We start from the raw sequence: 21,197 nt of genomic DNA, 5'->3' as shown, positions 1-21,197 counted from the left end.
TACACCTTTGGCAAATGTTGAGCACCCTCCAATGGCGGTGGAATGGGACCTCCCTGGAAATTCCCCTCCAGGCCTGTTGCGCCTAAAAAACTGAGGAGAGGGGTGAATTATCCAACAGAGAGGAGAAAAGTTTTATTGAATTTTAAAGGAAAAACTAATACGAAGGTAAGTATAAAAAGTAATGTACTTTTTTTTTAATTAAAAAGAAGTCTTAGAACCCCAAAAACGTAAATTTGAAGAAAAAAATCTGCAATTCTAACGTTTGACGTTTTTTTGTAATGTTTGACGTTATATGTTTTTGATCTTTTTTTTTTTCAACATTAAAAACATTTTTTTTCAATTTTATTACAAGGATGGACTTTTCTTAATGGTTTGAAGTTTGTTTTATAACATTGGATGTTTCTTTTCGATTTAACGTTAGTTTAATCTAACGTTTGACATTTGTAATCAATTAAACTAATGTTGAAAAAAAAATATGAGTCGATGTCTGTTTCATTCGAAAGGACAGTCATTGACAATCATAATATTATTTAACGTTAAAATTTTTTTCTAAAGTTTGACATTTCTTTTTTAACATTTTTTGTTTTTTTTTCTTAAACGTTTGACAGACTTTTAACCTTATTTTAACACTGGAGGACACGGAATTCTAACCTCAAACTTTGGGCCTAATTTTCTATTAAAAAGAAAACCTTTTTACAGATTTTCTTTTGTGGAGCTTCTAGTATTTGAATCCGCCTAGACATAGATGTAGAATTTATCAAGATAAGTTGGATAGATTTTAATCTATGGCCGTTTAAAAAAGTCAAATTGGCAGCGATTACCAGTAAAGTCCTCCAAGTGTTAAGAGTGATCTTTTTTAGCATTTGACTGTTATTCTAACGAGTGACGTTTCATTACTTTTGACAGATTCTTATTTCACCTCTACGTGAAACATGCTCTCTTTTTATCACGATATTTACTCTATGGATGCTCCCAGAAGACATTTTTCAGGTAAAATGTTTTCTTTAGCCTCTTTAGCACGATTATCCTGCATTTCTAACTTAGAATAACAATTGAACCTATTAAAAATAGGAAAAAAAAACGCGAAAGGGTTAAATGTTAGACGTTTCTTTTTAAAGCTTATCGTTTTTTTCCAAAACTATACGTTAACTACCTAACGTTCGTTTGATCTATAATTCGACGTTATTTAATCCCTCTTGTTATTTTTTTTTTTAAATTTTTATGTCATTTTCAGCCTAGAAAAAATTTCTTTTGATATCCTAAAGGACCTAAGTAAAATATATCTAAGAACCTTTAAAGGTGTTCAGCAGACAAATTGATACCTAAACAACCCTCCCTGTGTACGCCACTGTCACTGTCAAACAAAACGAATAAACTCCTTTGTTCAGAATGAGCAAAATCGAGTAAAACTGCAGAATTTCGTCGCTTGCATCAACACTTGTTGTATAAAACGATTTTTCTTTCAAATGTTTTCAAGAATGAAGGCAAAATGATTTTTTTTATTAAAAAGACAATTTTTGTAAATCATTTATTTTAATTAGGTATTTAAAAAAAACTTTAAGCTGGCATCATTACAGGTTATTAGTTGGTATACCACATTATGTCTTAATTAAATTAATAATTAATTAGACTTAATTAACAAAAAAATATGGCTTAAGTACACTTTTGTGATAAAAACGAGGCATTGGGGTACTGCAAAAGTGCACTGATGCGCCCCTTTCAGTCCTCTGAGCGCAGTGGCAGCTCCTGCTGAGCTGGCGCTTCATGTCAGGATGGCCGAGTGGTCTAAGGCGCTGCGTTCAGGTCGCAGTCCACTTCTGTGGGCGTGGGTTCGAATCCCACTTCTGACACAATTTTATTTTCATTTTTTTTTAGCTTTTTAGCTTCTTCCTTCTCTTTCAGCTCCTTTTACTGGAGGTACTTATCATCAGGGAGTTCGGATTTAGCCTCGCGATTCTCATAGCTCCAGAATTTGTGGAATTCAATGAGAATTGACATCATTGTGGGCCCCTGTCCGCATCGTGCAGTGTCCGCAAAGGTGATCTGGGTGGGATTCTTGGGATTGACCATGTCGTAAATTTCATCTTTGAGATCATCAAAGTGCACCGTTTCCACGCAATGAGCTGCCATTTGCTCCTCAATGCCCTTGAAGAAGAATTTGAGATCCGACGGGGTGAGGAAGCCACGCTGATGCAGGTCAAGAAGGCGAAAGATGTACTGCTGACTCTGAATTTCCGTACGATTCTCCATGGCAAGGACGAAATCCAGGTAGGTCTTGTAGTCCATCTCCCCTTCGTACGTGAGGCATTCACTGAAGAGGCGATCGAGGAAGACGGACGTGAGGGTTCCGGAGCCATAGCCCATCAGCTCTGCTTTGCTCAGCATCCCATTGTGATCTTTATCGAGATTCAAGTAGTGCCCGTAAACGCTAAGGGCTGACGGGGCGGAGAACCAATTGAGCTCCTGGGAATCCTTGGGGCTCTCATCGTCACGCAGCTCCATAAGTTCATCCAGGAAGGAATGCGAGAGGATGTCACGCACGCGAATCTTCCCCGTGCGTGCGGGATCGAGAAAGAAGAAAAACTTCCGGACAGCCGTGCACACGTAGAAGCTGTAGAAGGTCTTTTCGAGCCCCTTCAGCTGCAGAAGGGTTGGGATTAGCTCGAGAATGTAGCTCTCCAGGTCAGATTCCCTCAGGTATCCCAGCCCATTGTGATCATACAGCGACAGGGAGATGCGCGTTTGCTGTATCCACACCTTGCGCATGACATAGTTGAACAGGGAGATTACACTGATCTTCCCCGGGAGGCTGGAAATTGACTGAAGTCGCGCAAAAGCCATCACAGTGAGCATTCGCCGGTAGACAGGCTTGAGGGTACTACTGAGATTAATGTAGTCACTGAAGGTTATGTATAGCTCCCCGTTGTGGGTACGGCGGGAAAATTGATTTTCCAGTATCATCCAGAATGTCTTGAGATCCGCATTATTGAGCAGCATCTCACTTTGCTTCTTCAGGAATAACGTTCGTACGTGCTCACGGAGTTTGTACATTAAACTCTCAACTGGACGTGGTGTTGGATGGTAGAATTTGGGGATTACCCGATAATTCCCTCCCTGCCTCTCTAAATTCTCATGACATGATGTATTTTTGCTTATTTCTGTATTTTCTTCACATTCCGGGAGTTTCCTGGCACCATTTGAGGTTATGTTTGTTCTTTCATCTGCCCAAAACAAAACAAAATGTAATCAAACTTTATTTAAATTCAATTTTATCTCGTAAATATCCTACAATTACCTAATTTTTTAGCTCTTTCCAGGATAAAATCCCTGAATTTCATTTCTGCCGGAAATGAAAACAATTCTCGCGGAGAAAAAAGGTAAACAAAAATAGGAAAAATAGTTCGTTTAACAACCACGCGTGCGCTTTGAGCGCTATGCGGCAAAGCGGTGCTGACATGCAACCAACTTCAGTTCGCCATTAGCAGCCACAGACAAAACACGCCAGCAGGACGATTTTTGGCTAAAAAAAACATCATTTCCAAGGATTTTGGGAACTCAAAGCCGCGGTAGATCCCTTAAATCTCGGTGGATACAGTCAAAGTTGTAAGAGTATTGCAAAAGTTGCTTAATTTACCATAATTTGCCCCATAAAGAAGAATTTTTATTCCCCATTCAGAGAAAGTGAAATAACAAAAGTTCCTAAAAATGAATTGAGGAGGAAAAAAGGTATGCCAATGGAGCCCTATTGGGGCCCAGGGCAATGTTGGTAAAACCGCAAGTTCACGCAGGAGTTGCTAAAGCATTTTGTGTGGAAAAGTAATGTAAAAAAAATGTAGGTGAAAGGACACAAAAGTAGTTAGAAAGATGTGTTTTGCAAGAAGAAAAAAAGTTCTGTGACAAAAGTCGCGTTTATGCTCTTTTTGCCATTCACGCGTGAGCAGTTTTCACGGCAAAAATCCAATTTCTAGTCTCATAGTTGTCGTCCCAAATAGATGCGTGATATGCAGGTAAAGAAATCAGTGGCGGAGGTGGAAAATGAAACCCCAAAAAACCATAAGAAAAACGTAAGAAATTTCAGAGTGTTGAAAGTTTTCTTCTTTTGTGACGAAGGGAATCCATCTTTGATGACATCGCGTCTGTTTCTCAGCTAATTCCCCGGAAAGGGGGGCACTTAAATCCCCCCGGGATGTGTATGAGTACCCACTAGGGGTCCCCAATGTACCCACAAGACCCCCAATGTGTTTCCAGACCCTGAAAAGGGGTAAAAAAAGTGGAAGAAAAAATATAAAATTTGGGGCTGCAAGTGACATAACCTCACTTTCCACCCGGAAAATGTCAAATTTATGCCGAATATAAACTAACATGAATTTCTCTTCTCCTTTCCGGGAAATCTTCTCTCATCCACGCACACAGTGAGACATGGACAGTGACGAGGAATCCCAGCAGGGTTCACCGGTATCCAATAGTCCATCATCCCCGCAGGAGAATGCCTCAAACAGCGATGGGAGTGACACATCAGACTCCGATTCCAATGATTCCGCACCCAATGACAATTCCAAAACAACCCCTAATGCCATTTCACGCGAACACTCATCATCACGCAGTTCCGATTCATCCAATGAATCCTTTCGGCTTGCATCACCCGAAATGCCCGGTGAGGCATCACACGATGCTTCACAGGATGCCTCAAGGGACGCCCATGAACCGGAAGAACGCGCTGAAACACCGGCTGAGGTAAATCACGGGGAGGATCACCACGATGAGCTGGAGGAGGATGAGAAGCACGACGGTGAAGATGGGGAGCACAAGGAGGAGAAGGAGCCCGTGGAGGAGAAGAAGACCTTTGATTTGGCACATGAAGATCTGAGTGATGTGAGTGATGTGGACAGTGGATCATCCCTCAGTGGGAATAATTTGCAACTCTCACCACCGCCTAAAGAGGATGAGGTTAGTACCTATTTGATTTTTTTCTTTTCGCGAAAATGAGGATTTTGGTTTAATTCGGGGGCAGAGGCGTTACCAGAAATCAATTCAAGGAGGTGCTTTAACATTCTGTTTTTTTTTTCTCTAATTTTTGAAGACGTTGTAAATGGATTAAAAATGACATTTCTTTACAAAATTTTTGACATTTGTGTGTTAATTTTTGACGTTTGACGTTTCTTTTCAAAAATTTGACGTTTATTTGACATTCATTCTAACGCTGAACATTATTTTTCGACGTTCTTTTCCTAACGTTTGACGTTTCTTTTCTAACGTTCGACATTGCTTTTCTTACGTTAAGTACTTACATTAAAATTTGACGTTTCTTGTATTACGTTTGACATCTGTTTTAATGTTTTACGGTTTTTTAATTTTGATGTTCCTTTGCTAACAATTGACATTTATTTTATAACTTTTGACGTTTCTTTTCAAAAGTTTGACTTTACTAGCATCTGACATTGGTTCCAACGCTGAACGTTTTTTTTTCTATAATTTTCGACGTTTGACGTTTCTTTTTTTACGATTGACATCAATTTTAACGCTTTACGATTTTTTTGTAAAGTTTGATGTTCCTTTTCTAACGTTTAACGTTTTTTCTGACATTTGTCTCTACATTTTCTAGCAATTGACGTTTATCTTATAAATCTTGACATTTTTCTAGTGTTTCACGTTTTTTTTCAAACATTTGACAATTGTCTTTTTGGTTTGGACTCTGGACTATTTTCTAACATTTGAAGTATATTTCCTAACATTTAACATTTCGTTTAGCGTTGGACGCTCCTTTTCTGACATGGAACATTTATCTTACCGTTTCACGATTATTTTCTAACTTTTGGAATTTTTTTGAGAACATTTGACAATTGTTTTAAAGCTTGACGTTTGTTTTATAACGTTTTTAAGCTCCTTATTTCTTCCAATTATTTTGAAGTTTTTTTTTTACCACTTTACGTTTACCTTAACGGTGGACGTTTTCTCTAACCTTAGACGTTTTTCTGACGTTTCTTTTCTATCATATTTGTCTTAACGTTTGACATTTATTTCCTATCATTTGACATTTTGTCTTAAGGTTCGACGATTTTTTCCAACGACCTTAATCTTAATGTTTTATTTTAACATTTGACATTTTTGTTTTTGTTTTTGACGTTTCTTCTCCATCATTTGTCTTAACGTTTGATGATTTTTTTTCTAAATATACGTTTGATGTTTGTTTTGAACATTTGACGTTCCCTTTGAAACGTTTTTTTCTTTTTTCTGACGTTTATCCTTCATTTTTTTAACAATTAACGTTTCTCCTATAAAGTTTGACGTTTCTCTCATAAATCTTGACATTTTTCTAGCATTTGACGTTCCTTTCAAACATTTGACAATTGTTTTAAAGCTTGACGTTTATTTTCTCACGTTTGACGATTGTTTTCTAATGTTTTTAAGCTCTCTATTTCTTCCAAATAGTTTGAAGTTTTGTTTTAAAACATTTTACGTTTTTTTCTAACCTTTGACGTTTTTCTGACGTTGCTTTCCCATCATTTGCCTTAACGTTTGACATTTATCTGAACATTTGACGTTCTCTTTATAACGTTTGACGTTTGAATTTTTTTTACCCTTTTTAATGTAATTTTCCGCATTAAAAATAATTTCTTTTGACTTGTAAAGTAAAATTCGGACCTTTCTGAACTTTAGAGGGATATTAGACACTTATAGAACGTCCCTAACTACGCCCCTGTCCGGAGGGCCTCTTGAACCTTTTTTTTTTGAAAAAAAAAATTTTTTTTTGCAGGATGACGTTGAGATGATGAAGGTGACGGATTTGCGTGAGAAGCTGAATGCTCGGAAGAAGGTGGAAGAGCATAAGGATGAATTTGGGGCCACAAATGGTGGGACAGGACGTCTGGGGGAGGAAAAGCGCACGGATGAGGATGCATTGGACTTTGAGGCGGAGGATGGGGAGTGTGCTGACGATGGGAAGGATGTTGTGCACACAAAGAAGGATGATGAGGATGAGGGGAAGGTGAAGGAGCGTGAGGAGGAGCTGGAAGAGGGTGAGGTGACTGATGATGACGATAGACGTCCCGAAGAGACCGAACCGAAGCCTGTGTGTCGCTTCTACGCGCGTGGGCAGTGTACATGGGGGGTAAGCTGCCGTTTCTTGCATCCCGGTGTCACGGACAAGGGGAACTACACGATGTTCGATATGGTACGCCCCATTGCTGGTGGACAACCCCCGGGGCTACTTCCGGGTCCCTATGAGCGCTATGATCGTCCAAAGCCGCACATTCCACCGGTACACCATGCCATGGGCATACCGGCAATACTGCCACGTCCATCACCGCTGGCTGACCCACCGGGTGGTGGGGAGAGCCCGTGGGAGAGGGGATTGCGTACGGCAAAGGAGATGCTGCGAAAGGCAAATAAGCGCAAAGAGCAAGATTTGGATTTTGAGGATAAAAAGATGAATCTGTCCACGGGGCAGGATGATCTCGATCGGGAGTACTACAGTGTGGACAAGGGCTCCCCGGAGCTATCTCCGCCGGCGTATCCACGTGCTGCTGCTGCTGCTGAGCGTTTCAGTCCACCCCCAGTGGCGCCGAAGTATCCTCCGCGGCAGAAGCACTACATGGAGGAGGATGCCTTTGGGCGGACACAGCGCTATCGGGAGCTACCGCCGCACCGGATGCCGCAGTATGAGGATGAGCGGCGTGTCCGCCCCGTGCGTGAGGTGATTGTGCAGCGTTCGGAGCCGGTGCGCGATGATGAGTGGAATGATCCGTGGATGCGATCTAAGTCACCAGCAGGACGTGGGGAGCGCCCACGCGATGGGGGGCATCATCGTGATCGGAGTTTCAGCAGCAAAAGCTACAGCAGTAGTAGTTCGTCGCAGTCGGAAAGTAGTTCCGATAGTAGCCGCTCGAAATCTCCTCCCATGTACAGGAAGAAGGAGAAGAAGGCACGTTCGGGGCGCACCAGCAAGGGCAGGGATTCCCGGAAGGTCTTCCGGAGATCCCAAAGCCCCGAAAGTAAGTTTTTCTCGCCAGGGACGTAGCCAGAACCAAATTTTAGGGGGGGTTTTAGCTATGTTTCTTTCATTTTTATTTATTTTTTATTGTACGACGAAGGTTAAAAACTACTTGTATTTTTTGTAAGAACAAAACGTCCTTAGTGGCGATCAATGGGTGAAATTCACTAGTCATACCGTCTTAAGATCTCTTAGAAATGTCATAAATTTCTTTTAAAAAAAACTTGTTTTTTTTAAGTTCTTAAGCAAAACCAAAGATTAAATTTCCTTGAGAATTTTTCAAGTTTTCTTAAGCAAAACCAAAGATTTTTTAAACCTTAAGAATTTCTTAAGTTTTCAAAAGAAAAACTCGATATTTTTACGAAAATATTTAATATCTTCAAGTATATTTCTTGTCAGGTTAAATTGGTTCAAATTCATATTTTCCGAAGATTTTTCCTGGGGCTGTATTCTGTAATAATGTAAAACTCTCGTGATAAACTCCCGAAGGCTTTTTGCAGAGTAAAATTGAGGAAAACTTTACGTGATCTTGATCCTTTAAGAAAAATAATGCATCCGTGATAAACTCCCGTAAGATTTTCCCGGTTTTCACATTTCTTTTAAAGCGCTAAAACCTTCAGGAGTTTATCACGGGAGTTTTTCCCTCTTAGAGAATTCATGCCCTGATGCTTTTCAGGCATCTAAATTATTAAAAATCTTCGAAAAACATGCATTTTGCCCGAAAACCCTGACTTAAAAAAATCTTAAGTTTCGCTTAAAATATACCTACGTTGAAAATCTTAAGTTTTTTTTTTTGAAAAACTTTAAAAATTTTAAGAAATCTCACGATCCCAAAATCGAAAATTTTAGTGATTTTTGAAAGGTCAATCTGTTCTTGAGTTAATTTGGCTTGAGGGGGGGTTTTGACCCCCAAAATCCCTCCCTCACTACGCCCCTGTTTCTCGCATTTTTATCGTGTAAAAAATGCATTAAAATGTTGATTTTTCCACCGTAGAACGTTACTCTTACGGTCGGGGTAGTGTTGGACGTGCCCATTCGCCTGTTGTGTCGTCGAATAAGCGAGCCTTGGAGCGTATTAGTGCGTCGCAGCATCCACTAAAGCGCAGGAAGGTGTCCTCGCCCAAAGAGACACGGAAGTTCGATCGAAAGCCCCCAAGACGCTCAAAGTCATCGTCAAGTGGATCATCGGATTCATCGGCATCCGACAGCGAATCCTCCGGATCAAGTTCATCTGATAGTTCTGGGCGTTCGGGTGGGCGCAAAAGGGGAGCTCCAGGTCACCGGGAAACACCATCAAATCGTCATAAAACAACTGCAGAGCGTCCAGCTAAGCCGAGTAAGTTTTAATGCCCAAAGAATCCAAAGAATTCTCACCAAGAAAAATGTTTTTTTTTTCTTCTTAGCAGTTGAGACAAAGGAACCTCCAGCACCGGTTACAGCGAAGAAGACAACACGTCGTGAAGAACTACTGAAGCAACTCAAAGCCGTGGAGGATGCTATTGCAAGGAAACGCTCCAAGATTTCATCCTAAGAAATTCATGCGGAAAATTCTCTAAATCATCTCGATTGTGAAAAAAAAGTAAAAAAAAAAATGTATTCTAATATTAAAGAAAATTTTAGAAACAATAAAAATGATAAAATGACGATTTTATTGTCAGAAATTCCTTTATTTTCGTGATCGGGCATTGCCCTTCTTCATGGCAATGGGCTGCTTCTCCTTGGTGCGATTCTGCAGCAGAGGATGTTGTTCTGAAACAAAGAAAAGAAGGAAATTGTTCAAAATCGATCATTGGGGCTGATTCTGTTAAAAAACTTATCTTACAATTTCAGTTAAAAGATTTTTGATATTGCGATGGATACTTTCAAAAATCTTTTACCTTAAAATATTTTGAAGTCTCTTTAATTGTGTTTTAAAAGAAAAATTGATTTTTCGGGGCTTTTTAAAGATCTTTTCGATTGTTTTCTGGAACACTAAATCATTTGTTTTGAAACACCGAAAAAATATTAGAAAATATAGATTTTTGACAGAAAAAAGAAAGAAATTTTAGAAGAGAATTTTTCCGTTCAAAACAACTAAAAATTGAATCTAATTAATTGAAATTAATCGATCTAACTGTCAAAATCTTTTTAAAACTTAATTTGTAAAAAAAAAATTTTTGATAGAAATAATCCTCTAACTGTAAAAATCTTCAAAAAGCTTATTTTTCAAGAAAATAAAATATTTTGACAGAATCGATCTGTCAAAATTTTACAAAAACTTTAAAGGTAAAAAAAAAACGATTTTGACAGAAATAATCTCTCTGTTAAAAGCTTTTAAAAAGATTGAATTAAAAAAAAGAAGTTTTTAACAATCGATCTAGCTGTCAAAATTAAAAAAAAAGAACAATTCTTGACAGAAATTATCCCCTTAACTATAAAAATATTTTGAGAACTTTTAATTTGTAAGAAAATATAAAAGATTTTTGACAGAATCGAACCATTTATCTGTCAAAATCATTGAACTTTTAAATTATAAGACAAAAAAGTTAAAGATATTGTACACTTTTTGACAGCAAGTCGATTTTTGAATTCGATTTGGGTCAAAATCTTACAGTAACTTTGAAATTTTAAGAAAAGAAACGTTTTTTGACCGATCAAACATGTCAAAATCTTGCAGTAATTTTTTTTTAATTTTAGGAAATTGAGAGAAAAAAGATTTTTGACAAATATAATCCCTCTGTCAAAATCTTTTAAAAACTTGAATGTTGTAAGAAAAAAAGAAAAGATTATTGATAGAATCAATCTAACTGTCAAAATCTTACAAGGAAAGAATAAAGATTGACAGAATTAATCTCTCTAACTGCCAAAATCTTTAAACGTCATATTGAAAGAATTTTTTTTACAAAATCCATCCCAATAATTGAAAATTTTATAAAAACTTTAACGTTGTAAGAAAAGAATAGATTTTTGACAGAATTGACCCCTCTTACAGTTAAGTTTTAAATTTTAAATTTTAAGAAAAGACGCGTTTCTTCAGCGATACAACTGTCAAAATCTTTTTTTGTTTTGAATTTCAAGAAAGGAAAAGAAAAAAGATTGTTGACAGAATTCGATCCAAGTGATCCAAGTGTCAAAACTGAACAATATCTTTTAAATTTTAACAAAAGCAAAAAAGTTTTTTGACAGAGTTAATCTATCTGTCAAAATCTTTTAACGGGGAAATCATCTAAACGGATGGAACCCGTAATAAAATTTTAAAAAAAAAATCTTTTAACATCTTAGTGTAAGAGTTTTTTTTACGGAATCGATCCCACTAACTTAAACTCTTGCAAAAAAATTATAAGAATACATTTTTGATAGAATTGACCCCTCTGTCAAAATCTTACAGAAACATTTAAATTTTAAGGAACGAAACGTCTTTTCACTAATCCAACTGTCAAAATTTTACAATATTTATTTTTTTAATTTTAAGAAATGAAAAGAAAAGATTTTTGACTGAAATAATGCTACAAACTGTCAAAATCCGATGTCATATTTTTTTTTAATTTGTAGGAAAAAAGAACATTTAGACAGAATGAACCCCACTAACTGTCAAAATCTTAAAAGAAAACTTCTAAATTGTAAGAAAAAAAAAAGATTTTACACAGAATCGATCCCTTTGCCAATTATTCGGAATAGTTTCCTTGAAAAACTCCGAATATTTGTGGATTTTTTTTTCGCAAATAAAGATTATTTTTTTAGGGATTACTCAGACTACTACTTACCATCTGCAGGTGAATGTTCCAAATGAATGTCGTACGTTTTTGTTTTCTTCTTCCTGTTGACGTGATTCCCATTCGGAGCTGCATTCTCACCATTCTCCCCTTGAGCTGTTGGCCAGAAGAATAAAAAAAATTCAGGATATTTTCTCATGAGAAGAGGCGAAGAGAATTTAATTTTTTACTCACGTGGATTTTCCTGTGAATTCCATCCTTCTTCCGGATCTTCCACTTCCGGTGCCATTGGGAGGAATTGCAGGGAATTCGAGTCATCATACTCCTCGTCGGAACTACAGAAGGCTGCAATTTGCTCCACACGACACACATCCACCTCAATCTCCTCATCCATCTTCGCCTCATTGCTCATATCGATGGATTTATCCTCATCTGTTATGTCAAACTCAGACTCTCGCTCCTCGTACTCCACATTCTCGTCCAATTCCTTGAAATCCGGCGCAAATGCCGACCAATTCTCCACTTGATTCTGCGCCCAAATGGACACAAGCCCCGAGCTAATGCTGGCAATTATTGGACGCACGGGGTGCCAAACAACATCCAGTAGGAGCTCCCCTTTGGTGCCATGGAGAATCTTTACGAGATTCCCCACGGATTTCTCCCACACATACAAAGCATGCTGACGGGCACTTCCGGCACAAATGTACTCACCATCCCCGGAGAAGCAGCACTTCTTCCACGTTGTTCTGCAAAGAAAAAATGGGGAAGAATGTGGTCAGAGAAAGGGAAATTCCGGGAAGCTTCCGGAACTTACTTATTCACCAAATCCTGGAGCTTCTGAACTGCTTCTGGTTCCCCATTCTTCCCACACGCAAGCACATCCCTAATACTATAGATCCGGATGATTCTGTCTGAGGAATTGATGAGGAAGGCACTGTGGAAGGCAAAAATCGGGTGAGAATTAAGCAATTTCTGAGCCATCCGGAAGTTATTGGTTGGTGTTCCACTTCGTGGCCAACACCAAGTATTGTAATCGTCGGAAACACCGACCACCTCAGATCGGGCTCAAACTTGGTATGAGCACGTTTTAGACATCCCACATTACGAAAATGGTGGTGGAAAATTTTTCATCCGGCCGGCCCGGATTCCAAACATTGTCTTATATCTCAAGAACGGTAGGAGATAGAGACTTCCGGTTTGAAGTTTTCTATAGAAATGTGGGTGAAAAATTTCATTTTTTCGTATTTTCAAAATCCAAGATGGCCGCCGTCCGCCATTTTGAAACATCGGCAACTTGTTCCCTTATAGTTAGAGGTCTGAAATTTTAGTATGTTGTAGAGCTCAGTGAGACGTTTTCTTCGATAATTCATACTTGAAAATCGATCAAGCGGTTTAGCAAATATGGCGGCCTAAAGCAAAAAGTGTTTTTTCGATATAACTTGAGAACGGCTTGACCGATTTTGACCAACTTAGGTTCAAATGAAAGGTTTCAAGAAGCCCTACAACTGTCTAGAACATTTCAAGTTCCAAAAACATCCGCAAGAGGCGCTAAAATCAAAAACAAAAATTGCCTAACTTTAAGGGGCAATATCTCCAAATCCCCATTATCGATTTCCTTGAATTTTTGAAATGTTGTAGCCTGACTCAATATCTTTCACCAGTCCGAAAATGAAGAAAATCTATGTCGCCGTTTAGAAGATATGGCCATTTGAAAAATTCTTGAATTTGAAAAGTTCTAAGAACTATATCTCCTGAACGGCTTGACCGATTGTGCTCATCTTAGTATCAAATTAAAGGTTTTTCAAAACTCTACAACTTTCTAGAACATCAGAAACATCTAGAACCATTCCTTCAGGTCGAAAAATGCCAAAAACTCTTTTGGTAAAATAAAAATCCGCCTTTTTATGTTTTAGAGGTGACCTTGAAAATCATTGAGAAATATATCATCTTATAGCTTGATTAAAGACCTTTCCAAAACTAGTCAAGAAATTTCTGTAGGTCTTGTAGAACCAGAGATATGACCATTTTTATCCATCAAATTGCTGAATTTCACAAAAAAAATCAACTTTGTCTTCTAATTCTGCTCACCAATTGCATTACAACGCATAAGCAAACTTCTACACCTTCTACACGTTGTGGGACACCAACTCTTATAACTGGACGCGTTATGATTGACTTTCTTACTCTCCACGTCGTGCAAATTCAATACTCTTGATTGCTGTTACACTGGAGGCACCCACAATGATCTTAAAAGTCGCCACAATTTCCATTGTTTCCGTCTTGAAGACCAGAACCTTCCCTTTGCCATTCCCCGTGAATAGATACTCTCCACGACGATCAAATGTGGCAATTATGTTCAAATCTCCCTGAAAGAAACCCCCAAAAATCCCTCATTTTAGACCTTCCGGGAATGTCAAGACAGACCCCAATAAGAGGCAGGAAAAGGGGACGTTACACTCACATCCTGATCCAGGGGAACTAATTTGTGTGATCCACCAATTTCCACGAGAACAGCTGCATAGCGCATTGGGCAGACAAGGAAGCGATTTGAATCACGTGGATGGAATTGAACTTTGAGAACAGGTGATGGGAAACGGAATTTGTACTCGCAATCCCCATTAAGGATGTCCCAAATGCACACATTGTTATCCGTTGAGGCTGAAAGAAGCTACAAAAGAAGAGAATTTCAGTCTTCCGGAAAAGCATTGAAAGAGAGTCAATTTGTGACGTCACCTTGTGCCCACTCCGGGACCAACTTAAACTACAAACAGGATGAACATGAGCTGAGATTATCTTTGCAATGCCACGCGTTAGAAAGTCCCAAATGACAATCCTCCCGTCGTTGCATCCCACAGCCAGGAGGGTTCCGTATCTGTTGAAGGTACACGTGAGTGCGAGTGAGATGCAATCCAGGGACCCGTCGAATTCCTCCGGGTAATTCTGGCCAAAGGATTCTGCAAGAATTCATACACAAAATGAAGAATAAAGATTCTTTCCTGGCTAAGATTTTGAACCTTCCAAATTTGTCAAGAAAACATTGAAAATTCCCCTTATTTATGCAAAATTTCCCTACCAAGAAGTTCCAGATTCATTTTTCCTTCACCCTCTGTGGAAATTTATTGTTCCTTTTCCTTTAGAAGTGCAGGAAACGCAGGAAAACCGCAAGGATCCAGGAAACTCAGGAAACTAAAGAACAACAATAACAAAGAGTTGACTTTTTAGCGATTGCAGCGCCAAAAGTTCTCTAAGCGGGGAAATTACATTTAAAACGAAGAAGACTCTCTCACTCGCACGTCACTATTGCTGTCTCGTTCGTACGGAAGGTTTTTCACAATTTTCTCGCGTTTTCCGCTGAATTTTCCACCAAAATTGGGTTTATTTTAGTTATTTTTATCATTCATAACATTTCATGAGAACCGTTAAAAATCATTCTGAAAGTTCAAAAAGTACTGATTGTTCTCTCATTCGTATGTCTATTGTTGTCTCATTCTTCGTTCACTCTGTTGACAGATTATCAGGAGAAGAAGAAGAAGAATAAAAGAAAAACAAACTGAAAAAATAGCAGAGAAAACAGAGAAAATCATGGAAAAGACAAAAGAAAACTGTGCTGACAAGCTAAAAGAACGTATGGAGCGCCTAAAGAAGCTCCATGATGCAAGGAATCAAGCTCGTGTGCAGAATCAACAGGAAGTGATTGTGGAGAACAATATGAAGAAACTTCCTGCAAATTGGGAGGCACGGAAGCGCAAGACAGAGTGGCTGGTGGCGGAGGAAGCAGCAAAAGATCGTGCAGCAGCTGAGGGTAAGGACTACGAACGCGTAAAGATGCTGGGCGTATCCGTGGGGGAAGCAGAGATTGCCCTTAAGAAGAAGCGCAAAGGTGATGGGAGTTTCTCCAGCTACGAAGCACAGACGGCAAGGCAGTACGAGAGATCCATCAACATCCTTCCACCGTGCATCAGGGAGAATTATGAAGCAAAGAAGAGGAGTGGTGAGGAAGAGGAGGACACGGATCCACTGAGACATCTCCGTCCGAAGGATTCAGCTGGGGCAATTGATAACATGGTTGAACACCTCCAGAAGCAGCTTGATAAGAAGAAGAACTTCTCCCGGAGGAGGACACACAACGATGATGCTGACATTGACTACATCAATGAGAAGAATGCTCGCTTCAACAGGAAGCTGGAGAGATTCTACGGGGAGCACACAGTGGAGATTAAGAAAAATCTCGAGAGGGGAACAGCTGTCTAAAAAAAAATGTCTTAAAAATGCAAAAAATAAAGAAATTTAATTTTATCAAATGGAATGTAAGTTTATTGTCACTTCTCCCCTCGATAGATCACAGAATTCTTATCAGTTTCCTCAATGCGCACCTCGTGGAGGAGTTCAGGTTGTGGCAGAACCTCCTGGAGGCTATTCCAGATGAACACGGCCAGATTTTCCGTCGTACTGGGGATTTCCTTGAAGGCATCAACGTCTCTGTCGAGATTCTTGTGATCCAGCTTCTGCATAATCCCCACATCCATGTACACCTTTAGGTCACAGATATTCATCACCATCCCTGTTTTGGGGTCCACAGGACCACACACAGTCACCTCCACGGTGTAATTGTGACCGTGCCCGTGGAAATTGTTGCATTTCCCGTAAATTTTTGCATTTTCCTCATCACTTAGCTGTGGGCTGTGGAGGCGATGACATGCTGAGAACTTCTCCTTTCGCGTGAGGTACACTACGGGCATCCTGGACAGGTGATTTTGGGAGAAATCTTCACTTTTCCTGTCCTTCCAGCTGAAAAATTTCACACTACGTTGCTTTCATTGAAGTTTTTTCATTGACAAAATACATTACAGTACATGCTCTACATAACGAACTTTTGATTTTTTCATTTTGAATTTATTGAAAGTTTTTAAGATTTATTGGATGCCGGAAGTGGAAAAATTTAATTAAATCGATAAATTGATTATAAGCAAGTCGATTAAATCGAGACTGTCGTTTCTGGCTTCCGGAAAAGCCCCAAAATTCAAGAAGAAAATAGTAAAAGGTCGCTATGTAGAGTGCCACTGTATCATTTACCAAGGTCGCCGAGAGAGGTCGCCAGGAGTACAATACACACGTCTTATAAGACTTTCATTCACTTCTCCGGATTTCTTCCTGACTTTCTTCCTCGAAATTCCAGGTAATTAGTAATTTTTCTCTGCAAATTCCCTTCAGGAAGTCTCAAAGATCTCCTTTCTGTTAAAGAAAGAGCGAGATTGGGGAGAATCTTTGAAGATTGAAGAGAATTTTCATTAAAAAAAAACTCAACCATCTGCTTATCTCGAAGATTCCTTCGTCCAAAGATCAACAATGCAGACAATAATGGCCATGAATACAGTATCACACCTTCCGGTCATCCCGGCAATCACCAAAGTATCCAAGAGTGTCATTAGGATTCTAGGATGTAACCCAGGGAAGATGACTCTTCAGGGGACAAACACTTATCTCATTGGAACTGGAAGGAAGTAAGTCTATCTGCTAAATTTTCTCAATTCCTAGATTCTGGGGGCAATACCCCAAAGATTCCCATCACAAAAATTGTCCAGGAACTTCAGGAAATAAAGATTTCCAGGAAATCTCTTATTAAATCTCCCCTGGAGCTCCTGAAAGCTTTAAAAGAAAATAATTTGACACAGAAAGTTCTAATAAAAATCATTTTCTTCATTCTTTTAGGCGTCTCCTCCTGGATGCTGGAGAACCGGATAAACCAAAATTCATTGAGCACCTCAGGCAGGTGCTGAAAGATGAAAATGTAGCCATTGAGAATATTCTCATAACGCACTGGCACAATGATCACATTGGTGGCGTAAAAGACGTCCTGGCCATTGAGGAGGCAAAAGGATGCAAAGTATGGAAGTTCCCACGCACAGATGCAGACGATCACTACCCGGATCTCCCCACGGATCTCCACCCCTTGCGCGATGGGCAGAAGTTTGCCGTTGAGGGGGCAACAATTGAGGTTGTTCACACCCCAGGGCACACAACGGATCACATTGTTGTCACGCACGAAGAATCCGGGGCGCTATTCAGTGGTGACTGTATTTTGGGGGATTCAACGACGGTATTTGAGGATTTGTACGAATACATGCGTAGCCTGCAGAAGATCCTTCAACTGGAGCCAACGGTGATCTATCCAGCACACGGGAGTATAATTGAGAATCCCAATGAGAGGATTAAGTACTACATAATGCACAGAAATAAGCGCGAAGAGGCCATTTGTGAGCTTCTCAAGGGGCACAAAGAGCACCCATTCACGGATCTGGACATCGTGAAGGCCATCTACAAGGATACACCGACTGAGATGTGGCCAGTAGCGGCGTACAATGTCAATCACCATCTCCGGAAGCTCGCCAAGGAAGGGAAAGTCATCGAAAGTACTGCTGATGATAAAACTGTGTGGAAATTCAACGATGCACGATCTGTTCTTTAAGATTCTCCTCATTTATGGACATATTTTCTTCTTGTGGGAAAAGGGTGTGTGCCTCTTGGAAGGCTCTTGAGGCAATTTTATTTGGTAATAGATTGGGAGAATGTTTAGTTAAATTTTTTGTATTATACGTAAAATAAAAGGAAAAAAGACTAATTTTAAAAGAATTAAAAACTTTTCAAGATGGTCGAGATTTAAATTTTAGACAAATGCGACTAACTTCAGGTAGACGCCAGACGCATTGTTTGATTTTCAAAAGCAAAGATGGCGAGTTGTTTGGTCATTTATTTATCAAAGGTAAGGAAAACAATAAATAGAAGGTAAGTAGGGAAAAACTGTATCTGTGTAAGGTAAGGAAAACAAAACTAATGAGAAAAACATAGAAGGAAAAATTTAAATTATTGGTTTATGAGTCAGAAAATCAAAATTGTACTGAATTTATGTGAATATTTTAGGTTAGAAATCCGTGTAAATATTGGACAACCCAATAAATATAAGTTGCCTGAGAGAAATTCAAATTGAGGTTAGGAAAATAGCGTCCTAAGAGAAGAGATGAGAATTAATGAAAAGGATTAAAAAGCAACGTTAAGAAAACTTTGAGAAAAGCGAGAATATTGAATAATTTTTCAAAAATAACAGATTGTTCAAAATTAAAGTCAAAAATAAAATCAAATATGGAAAACTTTTATTAGTTATAAGGTCTAATCTTTAAGCCTTATCTGAATAGTTTCAGAAAAAAATTTGCTTAAGAAAATTCAATATGAGACTGACCGGATTAACATTTCAACGGATTAGACCTAAACCAATCCGTTAATAGTTTTTAAATAATCCGTTGACTTTGGCTATAAACAGATATCTACGGGAAACTATAATTATCTTTAGAATTTTCTTTTCTTCAAATTCCTTCTCTATAAAGGTCATTGAAGCAGATTTTTGTGCATCTAGAACCCATCCTGAATAGATCAAGAAGAAATAAAAAATATCAATCGTACTATTGTAGAACCTGACCTATCTGCCCTAGAGATTTTAGCCTTTTATCGCTTAGAGAACGTTTCTCAATTAAAACGTCTTCCTTCCATGACATCTTGTATGAAAATTCAGGGTATTCCCAACGTAGAAAAATAATTAAATTAACTTAAAAGGAAAATAGGAAAAATAGAATATTTCACGTTTGGTTGCTTTGGTTGGGTTAGCGTATGACCCAATAAACGCAAAAGGGTTAAAATAAATTTTAGTAGAAGATTAGTTTGTTTTTAGACTGAAGTACGCCATTTTATAACGTTTTTTTTTTTAAATTTAAACACTTACCTACCGTTGCTTAAAAAACTAGTAAGACTTTAATCTTTAATCTTATTTTTCTAAACAAAAAACATTAATAGAAAAAAAAACTAAGCTTCTCAGGTATGGTAGATCTTAATAGTTAACTTGCATTACTCGCTCGTTGTATTGGAATGCTCTCTGGGTTCTTCTTGTGTAAAGCAACAACAGGTGATTTTCTCTCTGTAGCTGGGAGATTTTCCTTGTCTGCGTGTTCATTCTTAAAATTTGTATTGAAGACACAACAGAGTGTGGCAGCGAGGGAATCTCCATGGTGTGTTGTGTACGGGCACACGAACTCCCCGTGCATATTAGAGAGAGAGTCGGCATAAATCTATTTGGTGGTGTCTCTCCATCCACCAAACTATTCAGCGCACCGATCCGCTGCCGCGTTCCGTGGAGGTAGAGCATTCAGTGAGTGTTTGCGTGTCATCCGATGCGGTCAGGAAATCTCTCATTTCCCGCGCTTTTTTACTCACAGAGCACCAGCAAAATACCTCCAATATTGGAATCACCTGTGCTACCTACATGTAATAAATAGTATTAGATTCTATGTGAGACAAACCTCTTCCTGCCTCGTATTACGCAAGAACTGCTAATGAAGATTTTTGTCGTTGGCTGTTTTTTATTTCATTTAAATCTCCATCCAGAATTTTTTAAAGTTAGTGATTAAGTGGTTGGAAGTGATTTTTTTCTGTGAGCTCACGTGATTAAAAAAATTCTGTGAGCTTCCTGCAAGGTGTGTGTGCAAAAAAAAATAATAAGGAGTTTGTGATTCAGGAAGGTGGAAAGATCATTACGGATTTTTCTTCATTTTTTCTCCTATACTGTTTTATTGTTTTTTTTTTCATCCAATGATGATTCTAATAACATTGTCGGGAGTTTCTATACTCACGATCAGAGACTATAACACAGGGGGGACGAGGGCTGAAGAAATGTGCAAACACACGCTTTGCTGGAGACGAATTTTCAATTATAAATGAAATATATGATTTGTACCAGTAAATTCCCTCGTCCGTGTATTTCGTGTTCGTTGTTCCACATGAATAGCTAGATCGCGGGAAGAAGACTCACAGTCACAGTGATGGGTTGAACTATTTATTACATTTTACTACTTGAAGAACTTGAAGATTTTATTGTAGACAATGAAATTTATTTATTTTTATGTTTAATTTTAGAAATGAAACACATTTTTTACAAGAAAAGAATTAGGTAATTTAAGACAGTTGGGGACTTTGAGGATTTAAAATTTGAATTTTGTCCTTGAAGTGAAGCTTCATTTAACCGCCATTTTGTTTTTTAGAAGAAGAACAGAGAAGCAGTTTTAATTTATTTAATTCATTTAATTACTTGTAAGTATAGAAAACAAGTTCAAAGAGAAAAAGAATAATTAAGGATAGACTTTTTAGAAGAAAATCCTAAAGAAAAGAAACAGTTTGGCTAAAGAATTGCAGAAAAAATATTTGAGGTTAGGAAAAATTATTCCTTTTGGTCCTTATAAACTTAAAACATGAAAGAATTTTATCAAATTTCCCGGAATTTAGGATCAAGGCCTTGAATTACTCAAGCGTACTATTTTAAAGTATTTTTAAATAAATATTCCTTATAGGAAGAATTCTTGAAGCGTTAAAAAAATTACATTGATAGACAGATTTCACGAAAATATTTTATCCGGGTTAGTTTCCTTGAATTTTATTCCGAAATTCCTTTAATCTTGAATACCGATCTCGTCTGT

At 38.4% G+C, this 21,197-nt stretch overlaps 7 protein-coding genes and 1 non-coding gene across 19 annotated transcripts in view; 5 read left to right on the top strand and 3 right to left on the bottom strand.

The window, feature by feature from the left end:
* Positions 1 to 1,543: 1,543 nt before the first annotated feature.
* LOC129795961 (serine/threonine-protein phosphatase 2A regulatory subunit B'' subunit gamma-like) lies at positions 1,544 to 3,440 on the bottom strand. Its single transcript, XM_055837547.1, has 2 exons — positions 3,296 to 3,440; positions 1,544 to 3,221 (listed from the first exon to the last, which is right to left on the bottom strand). Exons 1-2 carry the CDS (start codon positions 3,336 to 3,338, stop codon positions 1,909 to 1,911), a joined length of 1,356 nt encoding a protein of 451 aa, XP_055693522.1. The 5' UTR covers positions 3,339 to 3,440; the 3' UTR covers positions 1,544 to 1,908.
* Trnal-cag (transfer RNA leucine (anticodon CAG)) lies at positions 1,767 to 1,850 on the top strand. The gene has a single exon. It is a non-coding gene; the product is annotated as a tRNA-Leu (tRNA).
* On the top strand, positions 3,415 to 9,641 carry LOC129795958 (zinc finger CCCH domain-containing protein 18). Of its 9 annotated transcripts, none has more exons than XM_055837544.1 (6): positions 3,468 to 3,603; positions 3,677 to 3,726; positions 4,414 to 4,947; positions 6,755 to 7,991; positions 8,985 to 9,326; positions 9,397 to 9,641. In XM_055837544.1, the coding sequence occupies exons 3-6, from the start codon at positions 4,420 to 4,422 to the stop codon at positions 9,519 to 9,521; spliced, it is 2,232 nt and encodes a 743-aa protein (XP_055693519.1). In that variant the 5' UTR covers positions 3,468 to 3,603; positions 3,677 to 3,726; positions 4,414 to 4,419; the 3' UTR covers positions 9,522 to 9,641. The 9 variants fall into 9 exon arrangements, with proteins under 9 accessions (XP_055693514.1, XP_055693519.1, XP_055693512.1 ...); XM_055837537.1 differs by having other exon boundaries at positions 3,677 to 4,007; positions 9,394 to 9,641; XM_055837539.1 differs by lacking the exon at positions 3,677 to 3,726 and having other exon boundaries at positions 3,415 to 3,603; positions 9,394 to 9,641.
* On the bottom strand, positions 9,605 to 14,919 carry LOC129795960 (retinoblastoma-binding protein 5 homolog). Its single transcript, XM_055837546.1, has 8 exons — positions 14,756 to 14,919; positions 14,416 to 14,636; positions 14,144 to 14,350; positions 13,867 to 14,048; positions 12,497 to 12,616; positions 11,917 to 12,428; positions 11,734 to 11,838; positions 9,605 to 9,739 (listed from the first exon to the last, which is right to left on the bottom strand). The coding sequence occupies exons 1-8, from the start codon at positions 14,772 to 14,774 to the stop codon at positions 9,657 to 9,659; spliced, it is 1,449 nt and encodes a 482-aa protein (XP_055693521.1). The 5' UTR covers positions 14,775 to 14,919; the 3' UTR covers positions 9,605 to 9,656.
* Positions 14,920 to 14,980: 61 nt separating this feature from the next.
* LOC129795956 (pre-mRNA-splicing factor Syf2-like) lies at positions 14,981 to 15,988 on the top strand. The gene has a single exon (XM_055837534.1). The coding sequence runs from the start codon at positions 15,265 to 15,267 to the stop codon at positions 15,931 to 15,933; it is 669 nt and encodes a 222-aa protein (XP_055693509.1). The 5' UTR covers positions 14,981 to 15,264; the 3' UTR covers positions 15,934 to 15,988.
* Positions 15,204 to 16,524, bottom strand: LOC129795957 (6-pyruvoyl tetrahydrobiopterin synthase). Its single transcript, XM_055837535.1, has one exon. It carries the CDS (start codon positions 16,419 to 16,421, stop codon positions 16,002 to 16,004), a length of 420 nt encoding a protein of 139 aa, XP_055693510.1. The 5' UTR covers positions 16,422 to 16,524; the 3' UTR covers positions 15,204 to 16,001.
* Positions 16,525 to 16,768: 244 nt separating this feature from the next.
* Positions 16,769 to 18,319, top strand: LOC129795955 (beta-lactamase-like protein 2 homolog). 2 transcript variants are annotated; one of them, XM_055837532.1, is made up of 3 exons: positions 16,769 to 16,858; positions 17,006 to 17,183; positions 17,392 to 18,319. In XM_055837532.1, exons 2-3 carry the CDS (start codon positions 17,029 to 17,031, stop codon positions 18,146 to 18,148), a joined length of 912 nt encoding a protein of 303 aa, XP_055693507.1. In that variant the 5' UTR covers positions 16,769 to 16,858; positions 17,006 to 17,028; the 3' UTR covers positions 18,149 to 18,319. The 2 variants fall into 2 exon arrangements, with proteins under 2 accessions (XP_055693507.1, XP_055693508.1); XM_055837533.1 differs by having other exon boundaries at positions 16,773 to 16,858; positions 17,022 to 17,183.
* Positions 18,320 to 19,875: 1,556 nt separating this feature from the next.
* LOC129795951 (calpain-A-like) overlaps positions 19,876 to 21,197 on the top strand; it is a 41,343-nt gene continuing 40,021 nt past the window's right edge. The window contains exon 1 of one of the 3 annotated variants that reach the window (XM_055837529.1): positions 19,876 to 19,992. The gene's annotated coding sequence lies outside the window, so the exon portion shown is untranslated. Of the gene's footprint in view, positions 20,247 to 21,197 lie in introns of all 3 variants that reach the window. The other 2 variants (XM_055837528.1, XM_055837527.1) reach the window with 2 other exon arrangements.

The sequence above is a fragment of the Lutzomyia longipalpis genome, chromosome 4 (assembly GCF_024334085.1).
Source record: "Lutzomyia longipalpis isolate SR_M1_2022 chromosome 4, ASM2433408v1".
In the NCBI taxonomy this organism is placed as follows: domain Eukaryota; kingdom Metazoa; phylum Arthropoda; class Insecta; order Diptera; family Psychodidae; genus Lutzomyia; species Lutzomyia longipalpis.
Note: the sequence above shows the minus strand (reverse complement) of the source record. Positions and strands in the feature narration are given on the sequence as shown.

Coding starts and splice junctions, on each gene's coding strand:
- LOC129795957 (XM_055837535.1), bottom strand. CDS start 16,421: ATGCCCGTAGTGTACCTCACGCGAAAGGAGAAGTTCTCAGCATGTCAT.
- LOC129795955 (XM_055837532.1), top strand. CDS start 17,029: ATGCAGACAATAATGGCCATGAATACAGTATCACACCTTCCGGTCATC. Junction 17,184..17,391: donor CTCATTGGAACTGGAAGGAA/GTAAGTCTATCT, acceptor TCATTCTTTTAG/GCGTCTCCTCCTGGATGCTG.
- LOC129795956 (XM_055837534.1), top strand. CDS start 15,265: ATGGAAAAGACAAAAGAAAACTGTGCTGACAAGCTAAAAGAACGTATG.
- LOC129795960 (XM_055837546.1), bottom strand. Junction 12,617..13,866: donor GAATTTGCACGACGTGGAGA/GTAAGAAAGTCA, acceptor TGCCTTCCACAG/TGCCTTCCTCATCAATTCCT. Junction 9,740..11,733: donor GGAACATTCACCTGCAGATG/GTAAGTAGTAGT, acceptor TCTTTGTTTCAG/AACAACATCCTCTGCTGCAG.
- LOC129795961 (XM_055837547.1), bottom strand. CDS start 3,338: ATGAAATTCAGGGATTTTATCCTGGAAAGAGCTAAAAAATTAG. Junction 3,222..3,295: donor GGAAAGAGCTAAAAAATTAG/GTAATTGTAGGA, acceptor TGTTTTGGGCAG/ATGAAAGAACAAACATAACC.
- LOC129795958 (XM_055837539.1), top strand. CDS start 4,420: ATGGACAGTGACGAGGAATCCCAGCAGGGTTCACCGGTATCCAATAGT. Junction 4,948..6,754: donor CACCGCCTAAAGAGGATGAG/GTTAGTACCTAT, acceptor TTTTTTTTGCAG/GATGACGTTGAGATGATGAA. Junction 7,992..8,984: donor GAGATCCCAAAGCCCCGAAA/GTAAGTTTTTCT, acceptor TTTCCACCGTAG/AACGTTACTCTTACGGTCGG.